At 48.9% G+C, this 23,208-nt stretch overlaps 1 protein-coding gene across 2 annotated transcripts in view; it reads left to right on the top strand.

Annotated features, from left to right (window-relative positions):
* Window positions 1–23,208, top strand: part of TENM2 (teneurin transmembrane protein 2) — an 883,834-nt gene that overhangs the window by 601,374 nt on the left and 259,252 nt on the right. Inside the window, exon 4 of one of the 2 annotated variants that reach the window (XM_036239731.1) lies at window positions 7,506–7,721. In XM_036239731.1, the coding sequence (XP_036095624.1) occupies window positions 7,506–7,721 (216 nt within the window). Of the gene's footprint in view, window positions 1–7,489; window positions 7,722–23,208 lie in introns of both variants that reach the window. The other variant, XM_036239730.1, reaches the window with a different exon arrangement.

Raw genomic sequence — 23,208 nt, 5'->3', positions numbered from 1 at the left:
TCTTAATAAGCTGTTATCAAAAGAAAAAGAAGAGGGGATCAGGCAGAACCAGGAAAAAGCAAACAGATAAAACCAGAAGGATCAAAATCACGTTCCCTGTGTCAACCGTCGCCCTGTTCAAGGGCCCACTGAGGGCTGTAAGAATTCATTGAATTAAAGTAAAGAAAGACCCATCAAACACCTGGAATGCGTCAGGAACAGAGGCGAAACCTGCTCTGGCCCTTCTCCTCCAGGAACATGACTAGTTCCCTCCTTTGTTCCATCATTCATTCATTCAGTAATTCTTTCATTGGATACTGGTCCTTGCTCAGAGGGTAGAATAACAAGAGGGAAAGGCTCCTGGCCTGGAGAAGCCCACAATGTAAGCAGGGAGACAGGAGAGTCCAAAATTAATATGAAACCACATGCCAAGGGTTACAAGAGACGTATCCGGTGTGCGCTCGAGAGGGGCACAGGTGTACGACAGTCAAATACAAAACTGAAGGAGGAAATCGTTATTGAACCTTCCTGTACCTCAATTTCCTCATCTTTAAAATGGAGAACAATGTTTACTTTGAAGGTTGTTATACGTTTTAAATCAGATGAGCTATGGCGAGCGCTTAACACACGGCTGGTGCTTGTCCAACGAGCGCTGCGGTTCTTAGATGGTCTAAGATGTCCCTGTAAACCCGTGTTCTACGCATGCGGTAGAGCCGACCGAACCTTGGTTCCTGAGCCGGCCAGCGATGGCTCCTGACGGCTGCACACCTCATGCCCCCACCTGGCAGTGCGGATCTGCGTGCCCTTGAGAACGCGCTCGGAACGTTTTCCTCTGAGGTCATGTATCTCGTGGCAGCAAGAGAACAAACATCATTGCTTATGAGTGAGCACGGTGCTCTGTTCAGGCTGAGCGGGGCCTTCCCAGCAAGGACAGCCCCAGACTGCACTGGCCGGGCCCAGGCCACTGGCTGGCGCTGCAGCCTCGGGCCGGAGATGAGGAAGGAGAAAAAACGTGGCCCCCTTCTTCATCCTTCCCTCCTTGTTCTCCTCTCTTCTGGGATGTGGAGAAAGGCTGCAGCTTGCAACAGTATAACCAGAAATACTCCCGATCAGCCAACTGCCCTGCAAAGCCAGCATCACCATACATCGGTCAGTAATCAAAAACCAAGGTCCATTCCTTAGGGGACAAATCATGCAGTAAACATCAAGACAGGGAGCACGCTGAATGTCCCCAGTGCCCAGCACTGAGTGACAGATAAAGAAATCTCTTTCCATCTTTTTGCAAACGCAGGAGGAGGCTGGGTCGAGACCCACCCCTCCGTCCTGGGGTTTTGGGCCAAGTACCTCCAGCCAGAGCAGGCAGGACCAGCTGGGACTTGTGTCTGCCTCCGACGCACCTAATTGCTGCCCATCCCTCTGCAAGCCAGGGCTGCGGCTGGGAGGGGGAAGTCTGGGGAGGGCCTTTGGGGAGGGCGCAGGAGTGGGACCGCACCGCGGTGTGGGGGTTCTGGCCTGTTTCCTGACTCCGGCAGCACTGTGAGGTGCAGAGTTTGGAGGCAGGCAGTTCCCTCCGATTTCTCGCCAGATTTGGTTCTGCTGCATAAGCAAATGTACAAAGAAATGGGTCGAGCCAGTTTTCCTCTGTATTTGCTGGGGCGTGCATGAACCTGGCCAGGGCTCCCGGTTCCTTGCCTGTGTGAGTGCACCCTGCGGCCTCGTGTTGGGCAGAGTGGGGAGGTGGCCCTGGGGTGGAATCCGGCTCTCCCACTTACTCAGCTACGTGACTTTCAGCGCCTCACTTGACCTCCCTGGACCTCACCTGCTGGGTCTGTGAAATGGGGATGGTAACAGAACCTGCCCCCCCGGAGTGCATGGGAATGCATTGAAATAATAGAAATGCAGCACTTAGCACAGGGCCAGGCACACAGGGAGAGCTTAACTCATAGCAGTTGTTGCTGATTCGATTGTTTGGAGGGACTAACATCCATCGCTTTGTTTATGGAAGAGAAACAGTTTGAATCCCAGGTTGCCTTTCTGCAGGCTCTTGAGGAGAGACCTGTACTGTGCCTGGGTCATGCCACTTAGCACTGTGTCCTGTGCAGACCATTTGAAGGTGGGGATGCAGTCTGAGGTTGGCAGTTTTGTCTCCAAAAGCTGCCCCTCAAAGGGCTAGAAAAAGTGGAGTTGCCCCAGGTGGTACGCATCATTGGCCCCAGAGCCGTAGTTGTTATTGTTGTAATTGCTATTATTAGTATTATTAATTATAACAAAATAATATATAATGATAATATTTATTAATAGCTTGCCAAGTGCCAAGAATTATACAAGGCTTCTAATAGATAATCTCATCTGATTCTCCTAACAAAAGTAAAATTACGATACCCATTTTCCAGATGAAGAAACTGGCTCAGAAAAAAAAAATATTCACCTTTCCAGGGGTCACATAGCTAGCTAGCAGGTGGCCAAGCCAAGGTTCAAAGCCAACCACCAGCCTGGCTATCTGCAACAGACTCTTCTTAGTTCTAACCACAGGCTGTTATTCTTGAAAATCCTCACCTCTGATTTCCTCTGGCTCCCAGTCAAGGTCAAATTTGAACAGGGCATCCTGGTGCCAGTTTTCATCAGCCAGAGATTGCAGAGTCTGCCAACAGCATCCCCACTGTAGCATCTTCAAATTGCTGTCAGGACATAACTTGCCCCACAGACATGATTTGGTAGAAGGCAGAGAGTTTGTGGTCAATGCGTCATTTCGGGGTCTGAGGGGTTGAAAGTTTTAAAGACCAACCATTGGCATGCCTCCTCCAAGAATGAGTGAATTATTAGCAGTCAGACAGGTCTGTACTTTTATTCCTTTCATACCCTTTCTGCTCCTTTTTAATCTCCAGGACAAATTGACGTGGACTCCAGGGGAAGATAAGGGTATCTACGTGTACCCCTGCCCTCCCACTCATGCCCATAACCCTCCCCCTCCTCCTTGGCAAAGGTAGACCCAGCCTGAGTACCTCCCTCAGCTGTTTACTTAGGAAGATGCAACAATGGCTGATTATTAAGACTTGACGCCAAAGAAAATTCTTTCTATATATTTTATTTACAGTGTGGGTGTTGGTTGTTTCTACAGGCTGTTCGAACACCGCTAGTCTAGTTGACACAGAGTTGCTACTCCAAGATTTTATAGTCCCCACGTCTAACTTTGTTGGAATGGATATTATTACCCAACAATAAAGTGCTGCTTTATCTATCCTAAGACTCCGCTATCAACCAACTGGCATCTAGGAGGGAAGAATATGTGAATGGCACCCCTGTCAAGATGGAAATTTCTGACAACTCTCCCACAATGAATCTAAAAACACAGAAGCAGAGACCATTCGAGCAAAAAAGACCAAACAAGCACAGGACAAGTTAAGTGCACATTCAAATGCTTAAATTTTAACTATACGGGAAGCACCTTGCCTTTGCTAGGTGTCTTACCTCTCCCCACCAGAGCTTTTAACAAAGAACCGATATACAGCTCCTTCTTCCTAGGACTAAAAGTCACACAGTAACTAAAATAAATTCCAGGTTCTCAGCTCAAGGTACATCAGATACAATATAATAGGTTAGCCCCACGATTTGAATGACAGTTGCCTTCTGCCTGCTAATAGTGTACTTAATAGGTTGGTACTGTGTAAGTCTTTATGTTACATAGTTATTCGTGGCTCAACTGCATCATTATGTGATTTCATATTTATGTGATAGAAAAACCATTAATAATATGCACATTCATTAAACCCAAGAAGTGCATGAAACACAGTAGATGTGAAGGTTCCTTCATCAAATCGAGTTATTTGTTTCGGGTTCACCGTAGATCAGAGACCTCAGTTGCCTTGGAGAAGGGCTTTTCCATGTAGTTTGGTTTCTCGGGAAGCAGAGGCATGTTGACTGTTTACATTTCTGAAATGGAAAACCACCGCATCGGGCAAGCCCATGGGGTGACTGCGATGAACCCTGATAAATGCAAGGAGTGCCTGAGATCAGCAGCTGTAGACTCGCTGCTGTCAGGGATACATCACCCACATGGAATACGGAGGTACCCCGGCTAAAGCAGCAGTCAGAATCGCAAATGCCTACCAGCAGGTTCCATACAGGCACACATCTGGCCTGATTAAGATAACAGGGGTTGTTCAGGTTGGTGGCAGAGCAGAGAAACCACCCGAGGGCATTCAGCTCCATCCGGGCGTTGCTGTGAGGAAATACAGATTCAGTACTTTTACATTTCCCTTTTCAAGAGAAGTCAGAGATCTGGAGCACTATACAAAATCTTAACCTGGAGTTTTGACACTACTCACCGCGGGGCCCGTCAGTGTGTGACTTCTGCCCTAGATAGACGACGTTTACGTCCCCTCTCAAATCTGGGTCATCCTTCTATCCCCGGAAGAACCCAGCAGTGCTCCGTGGACACCTTCGGGGGGAACTAGCCAGCCTCCATGGAGCCTGTATCACACTCTCCACTCATCCTTCCCCTCTGACTTCCACACAACTTTACAGGTAGTCCCTGCTGTCCTCAGCATTGGCAGATGAGTAGGCTAAGATTTCAAGAAATGAGGTCACAGGCCCAGGTTCATGCTGCTTCAAAGTGGCAGACGCAATCCTTGAACCCGGTCCTTCAGATTTTATCTCCTAAGCCCTGGCCGGATGCCCCCGGACACTCCCTCGTCACTCCGCATAGACCCCCGTGGTAGCATTCGGCTCTCTGCATCGTAATGTCGTTTCCTTCTGCCTCCTGAACCTAACTGAAAAATACGGCTTTGAGACAGATAGACACATGAGCAAATATAATCAACGCCACACTGGACATGAACCCGGTGACGAGGAGAGCCTCTCCCAGCGCTGAGGATGCTGGGTAATTTCTGCTGTGGCTGTCAATAATGTGATCTACCTGCAGTGAAATAGCATGTTGCTTCAAGGAGGGCAGGGTGCGTGGGGTATCACGTACTCTTTCACCTTCCTCCCGTCTTCTTTGTCTGCCACCCCCGTGAAACTCTTGGCCTTCTCTTTGGGAGAGGTGCAAAGAGAGCTTGACTCTTCCAGGTGCTGGAAACTGCACCCTCGTTTTATTGGGAATATGCCACGTCGGAGCTTGCTCCCCTCATCCCCCCAGATGTATCATCAGCAGGAAGGCAGCCTCAGGAACCTCGCCCACATAGAGCCCGGATGGACAAAGGGGCCACACAGGCTGGGGTAGGCAGGGCAACCTCAGCTCGGGGTGAATAGACAGGAAGCAGGCGGGTTTCGGCGTCTCGTCTCGTGAATTACATCCCTCACACAGCCTCTTTGTACTTTGGGTGAGTGTGTGGTCTGGAGAGTGGGTGCCAGGGGCAGAAGGAGATGGAAAGTTAGGGCTCGGGGCTCGGGAGGGGGGTTCTCACTTGTACACTGATTCATCTCGTCTTCCCGAGGCAAGTTTCATAATTATCTGCCTAATGGAGAATAATGACGCCACTTGGATGGCAGTGGGGAGAGGGAAAGAGAGGCATGGGAATGTGTTAACCGTGTGGACGGGGCTTGGACAGCATCTCTGAGGGATCATTATTGCATCACTTCACCCCCTTCTCTCCCCTCTTTCCATTAATACGAAACAAATGCTAAATAACTACATAATAATACATTACTAGACAGAAAATATAATAGCCTGCTATGGCTACGAAACTCCTTCAAAGATGTATTTAAAATGTCGCTGGTACATAATGTAAAATACGAATTACAGGTTCATTTGGAGGACGGGGCTTAAAATTTATACAATTGCATAGTGGCATTTCCCAGTGGGTTTTAGTTTTAGTTGCCTTTCTCTGAACACCAAAAAAAAAAAAAGGTCCCTGAGTAATTTCAGCCCAGAAATGCAAACTTGAAGGGACCACTTTCCTCTGTATTTTTCTTTCTTGTTTCCATTGGTCACGATACTCTCCAAACCCAGTATCTTCCTGACACGTTGTCTTTTCCTCGGAATGAGTCTGCAGGCGCGGAAGGTAGATTACACCTTTTGGAGATGTAGCCCAGCCACATAAGGATACAAGTAGTTGAAATGTGTGTCCAATTGCTGGTTTAAATGACTTGAGCCAACTTCTTAAAGCCAGGACAGCAGGAGCTGAGGATTTCGAAAGTTGGCAGGGGCCAAAAATGACAAGGCTCGGCAGTTACCTGGTGAGCTGCCAACCCTGTCTGGAGGCTTCAAAAAAATAAACTTTCTCAAAAGACACAAATCAAAAGTCATGTTTCTGCGGCCATTAAAACCAAATTACAGGCTTACACTGCAAAGTGAACTACTTCCATTTTCATTATGCTTAAAATATTTCATTGTGTGGATTGAGAACGGGTTGCTAGGAAGACCCTGGGGGGAGTTGTCAGTTGTCGTACGTGGTCGTATGTACAAGGAAATGCACACAGAGGTGTCGTCTCCCTTGTGTGTTTCCGTCAAGGGTAGAGGATTTCAAGATGGGAAAACAGGATACAGTTGGAGTCAAGGTCATGGCTTGAAAACATCAACCCTGACCTTCTCCAGATACAGTCTCGGGGTTCACCTCTCAGAGGAGAGCCATTATCAACCCACTGATTTGAGTGGGCTCACAGGTGTGTTTATGTCAACTCATTAAAAATAAAAAATGTATAACATATATGTGTATGTATAGGTGCGCATGCAGAAATGCATACACCTATTTTTAAATTCTTTTTTCTTTATTGATTTTAGAGAGAGAGTAAGGGAGAAAGAGAAACATCGAGGAGAGAGAACATCGATGGGCTGCCTCCTCCATGCCCCTCACTGGGCATGTGCCCTGAGTGGGAATTGAACCAGCAACCTCTTGATGCATGGGGTCAACACTCAACCACTGAGCCATACTGGCCACTGAGCCATACATTTTTTTTTCACTAATCGTCAACATTTTTTTAAATGGGAACATTTTACCTAAAAGTCCAGGTCTTTAAGCCCTAATTCTCACAAGGCCACGTGGGCCTGAACTTGAGTGAGGGCTGCCCATCCTCCCTAGTTCACCTGAGTCCAACTACAGGCCATTTCCTCTCCTGCCTGACCCCTGCAGGTGTTCAGATGTGCTGCTCCGCAGCTTGGAGTGTACCCCATCCTTACTGTCTTTAGAAAAAGGAAGTTGTTTCATGGAATGTGTGCGGTGTACTGGTCTACCAGGATATGGACCAGGGGCTTGTTACAGGAATGATCAGCCTTGAATGTTAGGTGACTTTCACTGAAGGATTAATGTTTCCAATAATCTCACTGGTCAGCCTACACCGCCTGCTGCGGCTAACCTGGTGCCTCCTGCATTTGGCGCCTACGGAAGAAGGCAAAGGACAGCAGGTTACCAGTAGTAACTGAGATGCTTTATGGGTCTTCGGCCTCTCGAGTTTGCAACTTTCAGCATCTGCCAACACAGAGGCTGGTTCTGGGCGCACCTCCCCGGGCTGGCGGAGTGTCCGGCTGTGATCCGTCACCACTGATGGTCCTCTCTCCTTTCTCTTTTCCCAGGCCCTCCAAACCACAGCCAGTCGACTCTGAGGCCACCTCTGCCACCCCCGCACAACCACACACTGTCCCATCACCACTCGTCCGCCAACTCCCTCAACCGGAACTCGCTAACCAATCGGCGGAGTCAGATCCACGCCCCGGCCCCTGCGCCCAATGACCTGGCCACCACGCCCGAGTCTGTCCAGCTTCAGGACAGCTGGGTGCTCAACAGCAACGTGCCGCTGGAGACCCGGTAAGTCCCATGGCTGACCGCACCTGTATCCCTGCCCCAGACACCCCCACAGAGCCCCGGGGTGGCTCGGCCTTGCGGTGGAGGAGGAAATCTTGGCATAAACAACGGGACGGTCTGCCCCCACCTTGCCACTCCTGGGGGAATTTGACCCTGGATGGTAGGCTGATGGGTATTTCTCTGTTCACACGTGTCTCCTCTCAATGCTTGTTTACTCTCTTAGACAGCTTTTGTGTACCCAACTAATAGAATTAGCATAACATATTTTTACTCAGAGGCTCATGGGAAACATGCTTATACGGATATATTGACTGAGAGCTGCTGATAAATTATGCATGTGGCCTTTCTTGAAGTAATAAATGAAGACTCATTTGAAATTAAGTGTTTGGGGAGACCTTGAGAAACAAGCCCTGATTCCAGACCGACGGAAGTATGATTTTAATTTATATTTCCTCCAGCAGGCGGTCTCGCTTTAATCCCTCCCGTGCACACCGGCGGCCCAGTGCCTGCGGGGCAGACAGTGATGTGTAAAAGCAAACAGAGGTTTCAAAGTGATCTTCAGGCCCGCCTTTGTCTGGTGTTGCCCTTGCTTCTGTCTTCCAACCCCGTGCCCACCTGCATGGCCTGCAAGAAGACGCACCGGCTGCAGGGGCGGCCGGGGTGCAGTTAACTGCGGAGGCCACACGCGGGTGGGCCAGGCGTCGGAAGTGCTTGGTGCTGCACCCCAGACACCTTCATGGTTTCTGCGCTCCAGTCCACGGGTTCCTTGTCCGGGGGAGCCAGAGACCCTGATCGGGGAACGGGGCTGATGCCTGTGAACCCTTCCCACAGTCCTCACGCACTTTTTCAACTTTTTTTTTTTTTTTAGTTTAACATTCACGTTAACGAGGGCTCCTGTATTATTTGTCTTAATTGCAAAAATATGTTAGGCATATTTAGGAAAAAATAGCCCTGGCCGGTTTGGCTCAGTGGTTGGAGTGTCAGCCTGCGGACCAGAGAGGCCCAGGTTTGGGTTCGATTCCCGCGAGGGGCACGTACCAAAAAAAAAAAAAAGAATGCTAGAAAAAAATAAACTTACGGAGAATGTAACTGTGCATTTTTAAAGGCCAGATGAAAGAATACTAGTTCTTTTCCTTGGAAGTACTTAGGCGTAAGGAAAGACAGACATAATCTGTAATTTTTTTTTTTTTTTTGGTAATGGCCAGTGAATTTTCTGCACTGAGCTGAAATCAATTTTGCAAGCCATAGATTTTCATGTCGTTCCTTTGATTTTTGCTTGTTTGTTTTGTTTTACGTCAACATTGTCACCTTTAACGGGAAAGGTCCCTTTTGTAGTTGAGGTGTAGCGTTGACATAGTGTATTGGTTTCAGGTGCACAGCATAATGATTTGCTACCCGCCTACATCGTGAACTGGCGGCTGCACTAAGTCTAGTTAATGTTGGCCTCCATCACGTAGTTATAAAAAATGTGTTCTTACGATGAGAACTTTTCAGTTCCGCGTTCTTGGCAATGTTCGGATCTGCAGGACTGGGTGTTTCTGCCTCTATCCTCCCTCTATTCGTTCCTCCCCCCTCCACGCCCCACCCCCGGCAACCACCAGCCTGTTCTCTGTCTCTGTGCATTCGATTTGGCCTGTGTTTGTTTAAGATTTCACATATACGGGAGGGCATGCAGTATTTATCTTTCTCTGTCTGACTTACTTCAATTAACATAACGCCCTCAAGATCTAAGCACATTGTCACACATGACAAGATTTTATTCGTCTTCATGGCTGAAGAGTATATTGTGTCTTATCTATAACATTTTTTGTTTTAATAAGATCGTGAGCATTAATAAGTTGTTCTCCATTGTCACTGGAGTCAATCCAGACTTTAATATGTTTAATTTTCTGACGATTGCAGATTATTTCTAACCATGTCTATGGTCTTAATCACTAAGGCTTAAAAGATGGGAAGTCAACAGAAACTAGGCATTTATTGTATATAACCAGTGTACGTAAATACCTGAACTGACCTGGTAACCCATAATAAACAGCTTTGCTGGACAGTTTCTAGGCTGAAAGCTGACTTATCCAGCAGGCTGGACTCAAGGTATTTCGATGGTGGTCTTTAAGGCTGGAGAAGACTTTGTCTTTTCCTCCTTATATTTAGGAACTGCCATGGAATTTGTTGGACACGAGTCGGCCTGTTTTTACATTAACAGACTAGGTTCGGGAAACAAAGGCCACCCAGAGTGGACTAGATGAAGAAGGGGGTAGCAGAAAACAGGTGCATAGGAAGGGAGAGGCCGCCGGCCCATCCCCGATGAACCATGTTTATTGTGCACTTGGCATGTGCCCGATCCAGGGCTTTGCATGCCTCCCTTAGTCCAGCCTGACAGCCACCCAGTGAGGTCAGGAGGAACCATTATTATCACCGTTTTAAATACACAGAATCGAGATGTGTCAGCGGCAAAGTCACTTGTAGGAGGTCTTGGACTTCGGGGAGATGGTAGATTACGAGCCACAGTGGATGGACCTCTGATGCTTCCACACCAATGAGGTGGGGAGATGTCTGATGGGTGAATAACCACAAACCTACATCGATCACCCCAATTGTTACATGTCCAGGGCAAGTTCCATCTGAGCGGTGGCTCCCCAGAAAGATTTTCCCCTTGGCGATGATCTCCCATCTCCCAGGTTTTGATGTAAGGGTTCGTGTCCCAGGTGACTAATAGTGAGCCATTTGTGACCGAGCGTTCTCTTGACAAGGATCTAACACAGAGGACCGGCAAAGCCGGGCGGTCACCCTTCCGTTTTCCTGAAGTCAGCTCTCCTAGAACTTGAGGTCTGATCGTGGACGCCCTGCAGATTGTTTGAACATGTGGCACTTCTCCAAGGATGTGGGCTCCTTAAGGAAGCTTTTGGAGGGGGCAAGTTAAAGACAAAGCTTGGGGGAACAGATAGGATTGTCAAAATCTTAAAGCCTGTCAGGAAGGAAAAGACAAACAGGGGCAACGTCTGGGTGTCCTTTGGTCAGAACACATATAGTCCCAGGACTAGAGAACTCAAGGCCCTTGGGATAGAGTTACTTCTAAAAGTCAAACACAGGGCACAGAAGTCAGCAGAGATTGGAAACATCATTCATGGAACTGAATACATATAGCTCGGATGTACAACTGGTCTCATGTATGAAAAAGTTCAGCAGCAATTAATAGAATTGCAGAACTCTGTGTTTCTTTTTCAAACATATATTTACTGAGCCCCTTGTGCATACCTTGTGCATATGTCAGGTACTGGGGAGATGATGATTAAAATGTGTACCCTGTCCTTCAAGGTCATGCAAGCAACAGGAGGAGAAAGGTACATAAACAAAAGGATAGTGTGGTGTGAACAGTAATGGGAGTATAAGAAGTGATTAACTCTCCCAGGGGGTCAGGAAATGTGTCACAGCTGAGGGGCTGTTTGAGCTGGGTTTTGAAGAATGAGTAAGAGTTTACCTCATGAATAAGTAGAAAGAACTCAAAATTGTAGCATTTTTTTAAATGTTTTGATTGATTTTTTAGAGAGAGAGGCAGGGGGAGAGAGAGAGAAACATCCATGTGAGAGAGAAACATCAATCAGCTGCCTCCTACACGCCCCCTACTGGGGATCAAGCCTGCAACCCCGGCTTGTGCCCTGACCGGGAATCAAACCAGGCCCTCTCAGTCCATGGGACAACACTCAAAATCCACTGAGCTACACTGGCTGGGCCAAAATTGTAGCATATTTGTTCCTATTCCCCACAGGCTTTTCCTGTAGTCTTGGAAACTGTAGAACTGAACTAATCCACTCATTCAAATGCTAAAACACTGTGAGTTTAATGGTCATTTTCGTACCCACAAAAGGAAGTGCAGGCAGGGGAGCTGTTCTTTTAGGGACAGGATGCCCTAGGAGGATTCCCATTCGAATAGGGACTGAGGAACCAGATCCAGGAGAGAAAACCCTCCGAGGCTGTAGTCCTGGATGTTGAAAGCGCAGTGGAAATTTACAGACAGCCCCACCCCCTTTCCGCTCCTTCCTGCGGACTTCTGGGTGTGATGGGAGGATTTCGTAACTCCGGGACGTGCTGACAGACGTTCTGCCGCCCCCAGAGACTCTCAGCCAAGCCCAGAGTGTGTTCAGACCAGCGAGGAACAAGCCCTCGCCTCTCTGCATTGTTTCTTGACATCCCCATCCGTCTTAATGAGGCATACGAGACCATCCCTGGACTGTGCTTTTCCATTTTCTTTCTCCATGACAAGTAGAATTAGAGGTGCCGATTGAAAAGGCGCTATCAGATAAATAGGACAGGAGAAATCGGGAATTTTACGGGAGACAAAGCATATAAGGAAAAGTTCTGGATCACTGTTAATCCTGTAAATGATGCCTATACATTTCTATTCCCAGAAGCAGTCGATTTATGTATTAAACGGTAATATAATCCAAGAAACACCAAACATGGGGACTCTGGGTGACTATCACCATCTCCCCTTCCTCTCGGGAGGGATGAGGTCAGGAATCTTGCTGGCCAGCTTCTTCTTGGGCAGTTTCTGAAGTCAGTAAAGAGGATTCCTGAGCAGGTCAAACCTTCCGAGTTTCCCTTTGCCCTAACATGCCGAAAGCCTTCATTTTAACCATCAGGATCCTCGAGCTTACACACAGGTTTGCAGGTTGCTTTTTTAAATGGTCACCCAGGATTCATTCAAGAAGCATCTATGGGCCCTGGCAGTCTGGCTCAGCACTTAGAGCGTCGGCCTGCAGACCAAAGGGTCGCAGGTTCCATTCCGGTCAAGGCGAGTAACGGGGTTGCAGGTTCAATCCCCAGCCCCGGTCAGGTTCGTGCAGGAGGCAGCCAGTGGATGTGTCTCCCTTGCATTGATGTGTCTCTCTCTCCCCCCCCCACCCTTCCACTCTATCTAAAATTCAATGGAAAAATATCCTCAGGTGAGGATTAAAAAAAAAAAAAGAAGAAGCACCTAGGAGAACCTGCCATGTGCCCCACACTGAGGGTTCAGCAATGAGGAAGAAAAGCAAAGCTCTGTCCCCAACACAGAGTCCAGGCTGAACATAGACAGAACATGAACAGTGACGGGACGGGGCCCCCGCAGTGGCACAGGTAGTAAGTGCCGTGCGAGGTGCAGAGAAACCAGACCCAGGAGAAATTGGCATTTAAGCAGAGCCCTAAGAATGAATAGGCGTTAATTAGATGGCAATAGACAATAAATAAATGAAGTGACCGACCAGGAGAAGAAACATGAAGACAGCAGGGAGGGAACGCAGGCTGGAAAGGCGGACCAGGGCAGGATGGCGCAAGACCTGGATTAAAGAATTTGGACTCTTCCCCAAGGACAGTGAAAAGTCCTTGAAACGTTTTAAACAGGAGAATGAAATAATGACGTTGTTTTGTTTTGTTTTGAATGATGGCAGCTGTCGGGCCGTTAAGAGATGGAGCGTAGAGGGGAAGGTAGAGAAAGACTGAAGGTCCAGCCTGGAGAACACTGGAACGGTGGAGATGGAAGGCGGTATGTTGTAGCTTCTAGCGGGAGCCCGGAGTACCCGTCGCTGTTTGGCTTTCTCCTTCCAAGGTGGTAGGAAGATGCACGCTCCCAGAGGTCAGGGCTATTTTGAAGGGAGGATCAGGAGGAATTAATGGATGCCAGAAAATGGAGCTGTGGGTTAGGTCGGCATGAGCACAAAGAGCAGTGTTTTTTAACTTAGGAGGCTGGGTGGATAGTGATGTCCTTGAGAACACAAAAGTTCGGTCTTAGACATGTGAAATCAACAAGGCAACAAGAGAACTAAGTGCAGCTATTATTGGCCAGGCGTATTTTGATTCAACAATCACAGCTGTGACGCGGAAATTCCTGCATTTACAAATAATAGTATATTGACTGCATCCAAAGCTCTCAGCAATTGATTTTTCTCTTTAAAAATAAAATCTCTCCAGAAACTTTGTTCCATTTAATAGTTATTCTGCATAGTCATCCAGGTCTGTAAATCACAGCCTTTCTTGTCAAATACTGTTTGTTTGACACTTAGTTTTACATACATGACCGCATTCGATCCCTCTTACCCTTCTGTTAGGTGTGTTTTACTATCCCTATTTTTAAAAATATAAACTGAGGCTCAGAAAGGTTATGTTACCTAAACATCTCCCAATAAGCAAGTGGCAGAGCTGGGATCTAAACCTAGGTCTACCTGATTCCAAATGCCATGTTCTTCCTTATTATTTATATGAGATAAAAGGGGGAAGGGGGAGAGAAGGGAGAGAGAGACAGAGAGTGAGAGAGAGAAATTAACTTGTTGTTCCACTTACTTGTGCCTTCATTGGTTGATTCTTTTATGTGCCCTGACCAGGGATCAAACTCTCAACCTCAGCACCTAGGGGTGATGCTCTAACCAACTGAGCTACCCAGCCAGGACCGACTGCCATGTTCTTAATTACCTTTGGAACTAGAAAAAACAAAAAACAAAACAAAACAAAAAACAACAAAAAAACAAACTATGCTTATTCTGATGGCAAACAAATGAACTTGCCCAAGCCACGGAAATGGTGAGGTTGACACATTGAGACGTCAGGCACGAAGTTCCCTGCAGGATACATTGCTGGACACAGACTTAGTTACTGACAAAATCATGAGCCAGTCAAGATGTAAGGGACCCCTCTCTGCAGCGCTGTGGGGTTGGTGGCACCCCGGGATGGTAAATGGGAGTCCGTGCTGCCCCGTGGCGCTGGCAGCATGGGGTACGCGTGCTGATTCACAGAGGTTTAATTACAAAATGTGTGAGCAAATTGATAGTCCAGAAACCAGAAGTACTGCTGCCTTTTTAGCTCCATGATCTATAGAATTTCTGTCTTCCACACGGGGCTTTGCCGGGCTGGTTGGAGGAATCCACATAGCCGTGGGTACAGTGGTTGAACGTTGGGTCGCATTTTTAATGTCATCGTGATTCCTATTAGCAGAAAGTCATAAAAAACACTCTGATAAAGGCCTAGCCAGTGTGGCTCAGTGGTTGAGTCCTGACCCATGCACCAAGAGGTCACCAGTTCGATTCCCCATCAGGGCACATGCCCAGGTTGTGGGACCAATCTCCAGTGGGGGGCATGCAGGAGGCGGCCAGTCGATGTTCTCTCTCATCCATGTTTCTATCTCTCTCTCCTTCTCCCTTCCCCTCTCTCAAACATCAATAAAGGGGGAAAATTTTTTCTTACAGTGCTCTGATACAGGACTGACAACCAAATGCTTTATAAAGTGCACACCTGAAACCAATACAAAATTATACTGAATAAACTGTAATTAAAAAAAAAAAAAAAAGAGCACATCAGACTTGATGGGTGATATGTAAGGAATCTGATTTTGGTATCAGGATTCCAGAAAACACAGTTCTGTCTTCGAGATGAGGTAAGATTGGCCTGACCTGGATGCCTTCTTGGTAGGGCCCCTTTGGGACTCGAGATGCCAGACCTTTCGTAACCAAGGTTTTCACGGACAAGCAATGACATTGTAGAAACGCCATCACCACGCCCAACCGGAGACTCTTCCAAACGTGTTCTCAGATTTGCTTTTCTACCCGAGGATTAACTTTCTGACAGAATCACTGACAGGCTTGATCGTGAGAATAGTAAACCAAGGTGACCCGTTTACCTTTTAATTTTTATTTCCTTTGTGCTTTGGACGGTGGTTGGAAACGGGAATTCATTCCGGGCGCACGAAATGCATCCCAGCACTTTCCAAATCAATAGCCTGCTTGAGTTCTCCATATTGCACCACATTATGTCCCTTCTTGATTCTCATCAGAGGCAACATGGAAATTAATGAGACCTTTAGGTTAGCTCTCGAGCTCAGCCTTGTTTTATGGCTTTACCTTGCCTTTTTGACACCATGATCCCGCCTGGCCACCAGCAGCATTTCACGTCGCGGTGCACTTTAATTTTGTAGTTTTCTAAGTCTTCCTTGGAAACTGGCAGCTTATTAATCTCAATAACCGAGCGGCTCGATGGGCAAGCTCTCCAATGAGAAAACAGGCTGTGTCCCCCCCCCACCCCCTTGGCAGAAGGAGACAAGGAGCTGGTTGTTGGATAGAGGCAAGGGGTGGGATGGTAGAGAAAAAGCCATTTGGAGGGCACCCCGTACCCCACATTACTTTCTGTCCATTGGCAGGAAAAATAAAGAGAACTGAGTTTAATCCTTTGCTCTGCAATTTATGGTCTGTGGTATTGAACACATGCAAACCCATTAATAAGAGGGAAGTCAGGTGTTGGACCACATGCGCAAATTACAAGGTGCATTAAAGAAACAAGCACTGTGTCTTGTTCAAGGCCACGCCAGCCTGCTCTCGGCACGGTTTGCAAGCTTAGAGGCATCCTTGACGGTGGAGGTATCCAAGGAGACGCCGTCCCTTTAAAATTTGGCTCCTGCTGTAAAATTAAAGCCCTGTTAAGTTTATTAAAGCTTCGGGGACTTGAACTCCTTACTTGCAAGTTACCACAGCTAAGCCTCTAAGTAGAAAGAACTTTTTTTTGTTTTTCCCCCAAAGCCTTCCCTCCCTCCGCAGCCTGGACCTTGGGGACCCGATTAGGGATTGAGGCCACCTGCTGGTCATGCCCTGAAAGTGCACGGCTACCCTGAGTGTAACTGTGGAAGACGCTTGGGTTAAATTCACAGTTGAAAAAAGCCAAATATTTCTATCTCTGTCTGAGCTCTTTTCACCCATTCAGCTAATATCAACTGTCATTCCCTTGGGGCATTTCCTGAAGCCTTCCCAAAGGACATTTTATCTGGCTCAGACAGAAAGAGGCTTGATGAAAGTCCTCTTCTAATTCCAGCTCCCCAACTCTATTTTTCTTTTCACAGAAGCTAGATAAAGCCTCCGTGGCTCTCCCAGGCAGGAAAGCCGGCTCTGCCACTTCGCCGAAGTTCCCTTTGATTTATTAGTCTCGGTCTGGCCTGCCTCTGTGAGTTGGGATCGTGTCCCCGGGACTGCCGTCTGTCACCAGGCACCGGGCAGGTCCGCCCCTCTGGGGCTGCGTCCTGTATGACAGGGAGCATTGGAGAAACTTTTCTGTCAGGTGGCTTTTTTCCCTCTGAGACCCCCAAACAGTTTTGGGGGCTATTCCGTGAGTCTCGGTCGCAAATAACCCACCTTTCCGGGACTCATCACAAAGGATTACTCTCAAAAGTGTGTGTTTTTAAATCTTTTGGGATCCTTTCTTGCTCTGACGAAGTGTTTGAGGAATCAGCAAGTGCCCAGTTCCGTCCTCGGTGTTCTCACAACCCGTGCCTTCCATTTCGGGAGAGAATGAATCACACTCCTTCTGTACTTGTTAGCCCGTGTTGAAGTTGTATGTGTTTCGGTCTGTGGCAGCTTCCAGCGGGTAGGAGTCTCAAAGTCCACTTTCAACAATCAGTCTGTACAGACATTGCACACCAACCATATGATGGTAAAGCGCTTCTTAAAAAAAAAAAAAAAAAAAAAATGTTTGCATGCAGGGATTTCAAAGCCTGCCCTGGGAGCAGGAAGAGGGGGTTGTCCTCTAGCATTGGTGTGCTCAGATAGGAATCTGAAATGGAAAGTCATCTTAGTGACTGTTTCCTCTCTTATCAACCGGATCCTCTCACTGTCCCTGAGAACAGGGATAAGAAGGCATTGGGTGGGCCCTTGGGGGAATTTACTCCCCCCCCAAGCCACCCTGGCCAATTCCTTAAAATGAGAGAATAAATGAAAGACAGAAACAAAAACCTTTGGCAATGGGACCGGCTGTGTACACGTGGGTTTTGTGGGCGTCCTATATCTGCTTTCCTGGTGTCCTAGCCCCAGGTACCGAAGCCTCGTAAACTCCAGAATCCACACGAAAACTTACAAAAAATCTTTCACTTCCTGGAAACAACTGAGCCTCTTGCTGGGTCTGTTTGCAGATGTCGTCGGCTGCTCCTTGCCTGCTTTGTGCCAAGTATTGTATTAGGCACTTGGCACTGTGCTCTCTGTCCGCAGCCCTGTGAGGTAGACACCCTTGTCCCCTCTGGGCATGTTGGGAAGATGACACTTGGAAAGATGAAGGGTCTGGGACAGAATCAAGATGCCGACTGAATTAGATTCAAGGATGTAAACTCAGTCTTTAAGGGTCTGTTTCTCAGCCTTGCTTTTCTCTGTTTTCTCTCATTCTTCTTTTTAAAAATATATATTTTTATTGATTTTTTTAGATAGAGCAGAAGGGAAAGGGGGAGAAAGATAGAAACATCAATGAGAGAGAAACATCAGTTGGCTGCCTCTTGCTCGCCCCCTACTGGGGACTGAGTCCACAACCTGGGCATGTGCCCTGACTGGGAATCAAACCAGTGGCCTCTCGGTGCATGGGATGACACTCAATCCACTGAGCCATCCCTGCCAGACTGTTTCTTATCATTATTCTTAAGCTGGCTCCTTATGTGAGATCTATATGGGATCTACAGATTGTATTCTCTTAGCTTAGAAACCTAACAGAAAAAAGATTTCTCCTTCCTGATACTTCAGCAACACTCCCTTGATTGAATTTCATGGAGTCCACCTAGCGGCATATGTCCACAAGTGACCCAGCCCCCGAGGCCTGGACAACACACCATGCTGATTGGCTAGACCTGGATCACGCATCCTCACATACAGCCTTATGGGGGGCTGGGGGGGGGGTAGGGGTGTGGCCATAACTGAACAGCATGTTGTTAGCAGACCATTAAAAGAAAAAAGAACAGGTCAAGTTCAGTGCCAGTTTTGTCCCAGCCCAGCTGCCTTCTCTTCCTGCCTGATTATAGTGATTTTCTCCTCTGGGCGCACGCATTCTGGGGGTTAGGGATGGAGGAATTTGGGGGCATTGGGTTATCTCACTTGCCTGGACACAGAAGGGGGTTTACAGCTGATGCCATTATAAAGTAGAAAGAATAACTTCCACTGATTAATTCCCACCCTTCTGATCCATCACCCTCTCTGGTTCACGTCTCAAACGTCCCACAACTTTACCTATGAGTTCACGGCGGCTACTCAATGCATTTTAACTTTTATTAGTCTCCTGATGTCTCTTTTAAGAGATCATCTTCTCTCCTGCAGAAGTGCTTGGATTCTGCATTTTCTAATTAAAACATGCTCATTTATTGTCGTACTAACCAGTGCTCTTTACGAGGGCTCATGATGAGAAAGTTAACTCAAGACAAACTTGATGCATTTCCCATCTCCCGAGAATGGTGGGAGAAGCAGTTTTACCTTCATGAAGTCGAAGTGCTTTGGTGAATTTTTGTTTTTGCATTTAAAAAAAATTTTTTTTTACACTAAAACCATGGATAGGAATCATGAAACTCCATACTCCAAGTGCCTGTTCTCAGCCATGCATTTTGCAGGGGCCAGTCTGCTCCATGTTGGACTGTAATACAGGTAACATCAGCATCAGTCTGCATTTAATTAGACAAGTTAATATCCTAATGTCAATAAGTATGCCAACCCCGGCCCACATGGCTCAGTGGTTGAAGCGTCAGCCTGCGCACCCAAGGGTCTCGGGTTCAATTCCTGGTCAAGGGTACATACCTGGGGCTGCAGGTTCGATCCCCAGCCTCAGTCGGGGCATGTGCAAGAGGCAACCAGTTGATGGACACATCGATGTTTCTCTCTCCTCCTACCCACTTCCTTCCACTCTCTCTAAAAATCAATGGAAAAAATATCCTCAGGTGAGGATTAACTAAAAAAATAATCATCATGCCAATTGTATTTACATTCCTGTGACTCGATTCGATATTTGGAAGTAGTGAGGCTCAGCGTGGTGGGGGGAAAGGAACCACACGTACACTTAAACCCAGCTAAAATGTTAGTCTAATCGTGCGTGTGCTCTGAGTGGGTGTGAGCACACGGCCCGAAGGACACTCAGTGTGTGTCCGGAGTCCGCGTTGTTTTCTGAGTTTTCGCCGCGGGTGGCCTTGTCTGGGACTATGAAAGCCGTGTCAGGGTGGGGACCTCCTGGGGTCCTGCCTCCAGGGGCACCTTCAGGCGCTCACCACCATTCAGCTGGGGGCAAAGGAGCAGTGTGGGTTCCCTACAGAGCTAGGCGGGAGGGCTGTTTCGCAGAGGTGGGGGGCAGGAAGGAAGGGGAGACAGAGAACGGGCAGGGGAGGGGGGGGTCGGTCCTTGATTCTGACCACTACCTAGAAGGCAGGTCATGAGCAGGCATCGAGGTCAACATGATGTAGGTTGAAGGGAGTAACGCCCGCGTGACCGCAAGGCCCGCACTGGGCATGCGGGGGGGGGGGGGGGGCGGCAGGGGCGGCAGGGGCCCCTGCATGGCGTTCCCCATGGAGCCTGTTTCCTGCCTGTCCTTCTGCAGAGGAGTGGTCAAGGGCTTGAGATTCTGCCACACATGGCAGCAGATTTGATCTTTCCAGCTGCTGTATTACGAACGTCACATTCTCTTGGTAAAAATATTTAACAGCTAACACGATACAAAGTGCGAAGTAAGAGTCCCGGCCCTTCCATTCCTGTTTTTAGGAAAATCTCGCCTGAAGGCTTATTCTTTAGGGGTCCGGGGGTGTTTACGGACGCCTGAGCATACTTTCCAAGTGGGGTATATGGGATTGTATTACACATACCATTTGGCAACCTCCTCTTTTAATTTTATGAGATACTGTGGGAATCATCTCGGGTAATTTCATGTAGACCTACCTTATTCTTTTTTAAAGTCTGTGTAATCGTCCATAATGCCACCCTTTATTTCGCCGGGCTCCTCTTGATGGACATTTAGATTGCTTTCAGGTTTCTGCTATTACGAAACAAAACTGTAATGAGAGACTTGCGTCTGTATCTTCCTTCGCATTCTTACGTGATTGTGTTTAAAAGTTAAGTTCCTGGAAATTGCTAGATCCAAGGGTACCTAGAATGTGTATTTTGAATTTTGATAGATTGTGCCAGGTGACGCCCATCTCGACTCAGATGTTAAGGTCTCTCTTTATTCCTCCTCCTCCTTTAATGGCCTGAATTTCTTTAATGGTTTAAGAAGAAGAAAAAATAAGAGTCCTGAAGTTTACAATGTTGGGTTTTAAACATAGAATTGGAAGGATTTTCCTTTTCAAGGATTAATGTACTGAGTGGTACCTGAATACTCTGGGAAGTCATCTCCCCTTCTTCTATGCGGGGGGAGTATGAGAAAGAGGTGTCCCTATGGGGAAATCCCCTCCCTGGCCCGGCTCCCGCTGGAGGCCCTTCCCCTCCGGTCCCTGACCATGCCGCAGTGTGACCGGCGTGACCCTCCCTGGCCCGGCTCCCGCTGGAGGCCCTTCCCCTCCGGTCCCTGACCATGCCGCAGTGTGACCGGCGTGACCCTCCCTGCCCCGGCTCCCGCTGGAGGGCCCGTCCCCTCCGGTCCCTGACCGTGCCGCCGTGTGACCGGCGTGACCCTCCCTGCCCGGCTCCCGCTGGAGGGCCCTCCCCCTCCGGTCCCTGACCGTGCCGCCGTGTGACCGGCGTGACCCTCCCTGCCCGGCTCCCGCTGGAGGGCCCTCCCCCTCCGGTCCCTGACCATGCCGCCATGTGACCGGCGTGACCCTCCCTGCCCGGCTCCCGCTGGAGGGCCCGTCCCCTCCGGTCCCTGACCATGCCGCCGTGTGACCGGCGTGACTCAAGACACCAGACCCAGCTGCCTTTCTTTCCTCTGGTGTGGTTTGCAGTGTTCACCTTTGCCTCTCCTCCCCGTCGGCCTGGCCTAACAGGGATGTTGTAAGACGGACCAAGATGACTTGGTGAAGTCTCTGAGCCCCGAGAGAAACGCTCCTCATGACAGTGTCACTGTTCTGACATCACAGGAGAGCGTGGTGGTCGAGGGCTGGGCCATCCAGCCAGGAAGGCAGCCTCTCTCGTGAAGTCAGAATGTGAGGACTCTGTGGATAAGAGGCCCTCGGGCCAAACTTATATGGTTTCTTTATCTGAAACTCTGATTTCACGCTAAATGAGGATCTTCGTATTTCCCGCCTCCCGCTGGTAATCCCATTACGGGCGGTATTCCTAGGACCTCAGTGTTATTCAACCCATGCATGCAGAGGTCCGGTGAGGGGCGGAGGGGGAAGGATGAGGGGGAGGTGGCCCTGTCCTCTGGGAATTACAATCCAGGGGGAGAGGTGGCTGAGCCAATAACTTACATTCATACAGAATGTCGTAAGATGAAGGTCAGCTCGGAGCTACAGGTATGGGAACGGGGGAAGGTGGAGGAGGTCCCCACGCCTGCCTGGTCAGGGGGGTCTGGCTCATAGGAATCGTGTCTCAGTCCCATTTTGATGACGAAGTGGGAGTTACCCCATCAAAGGGGCATTTCAGGCAAAGGCAAGAGAATAAGAGAAGGCCAGAAAAGCAACAGTGCTCGAGCATCCCAAGCCAGCCAAGGGGGCATCAGGAGGCTGTGCTGAGGAGCTGCCCCACGTCAGGACACCTTCAGGCCCAGTCCGGGACCCTGTGGTTTGTAGTGTGGGACGGGGAGTGTGGGAAGGAATTTATGCGAAGGTGTGTTATGGTCACCATTGCAGGGAGGTGGAGGGAAGACCTTGACTGACATCCCAGCAAGACGAGCACTAAGTAAGAGTCCAGTCACTTCTCCAAAGGACCCCACAGTGGAGAGGGGGAAGAGGGAGAGGGGGGGAGGGAGGGAGGCAAGGAAGCAGGCATAGACGTAAGTAGGCAGCCTGTGGACCCAGTGATAGCCCCTCTTGATGACAGCAAAGGCCAACATGTATTGAGGGGCTACTCAGTATCGAGGGTGTGCGGAATCCCTCACTGAATGACACGATATCCCTGCGAAACATTTCCCCTCATTTTCACCCCTTTCCACACGAGGCGGCAGATTCAACAGCATCAGGTCGTTTGCCCAAGGCTGCACAGATGACAGGTGGGGCAAGCAGGCTCTGAACCCCACGTTCAGCCCGCAGTTTGCCCGTTAACCACGCCCCTGCCCAGGCGCCTAGAATAGACAGGTGCTGTCCCAGCCTGCCCCCGACCTTCTCCTTGTTCCTGCCCCTGTCCCCGCCATCCACTGTCTCTCCCTCCTCCCCACCTTCCATGGAACCACTTAACCTCTTGTCAAGCGAAACCGCAGAGCCGGACAGTGATCCCAGTTCGAGCCCCCGCCTCGGAGATGTCTGCGAAGGCAGCCTCCCCTGGCCGCCCTCTCCGTTAGGCGTGGTTTAGTCCTGCCACTTGCAAAGAGAATGCCTCAGGTGGGCACCTGCCTTTTCGTCCAACACGTCACCTCCCCGTCAGGCAGCTGGCAAGTCACCGAGCCTCGGCGTGTCCAGCTGCATCTCCGTCAAGACCTCCAGGATGGCAGTGACAGGCTTTGCGGGGACTCGAGGCAAGCACGCATGACAGTTTTCCTTGACACCCGCATTTTTTAAAAAGCGTCGCCCGGGGCCTTAGGAAACCCGGCGTTTAAGAGACCAGGCGCCGTCCACGGAAGCTGGGCTTTCAGAGCCGGCGTCCCTGCGACCTGCTGTGTG

The sequence above is a fragment of the Molossus molossus genome, unplaced genomic scaffold (assembly GCF_014108415.1).
Source record: "Molossus molossus isolate mMolMol1 unplaced genomic scaffold, mMolMol1.p scaffold_m16_p_4, whole genome shotgun sequence".
Taxonomy (NCBI): domain Eukaryota; kingdom Metazoa; phylum Chordata; class Mammalia; order Chiroptera; family Molossidae; genus Molossus; species Molossus molossus.
The sequence above is the reverse complement of the archived record's forward strand: the minus strand, read 5'-3'. Positions and strand labels throughout refer to the sequence as shown.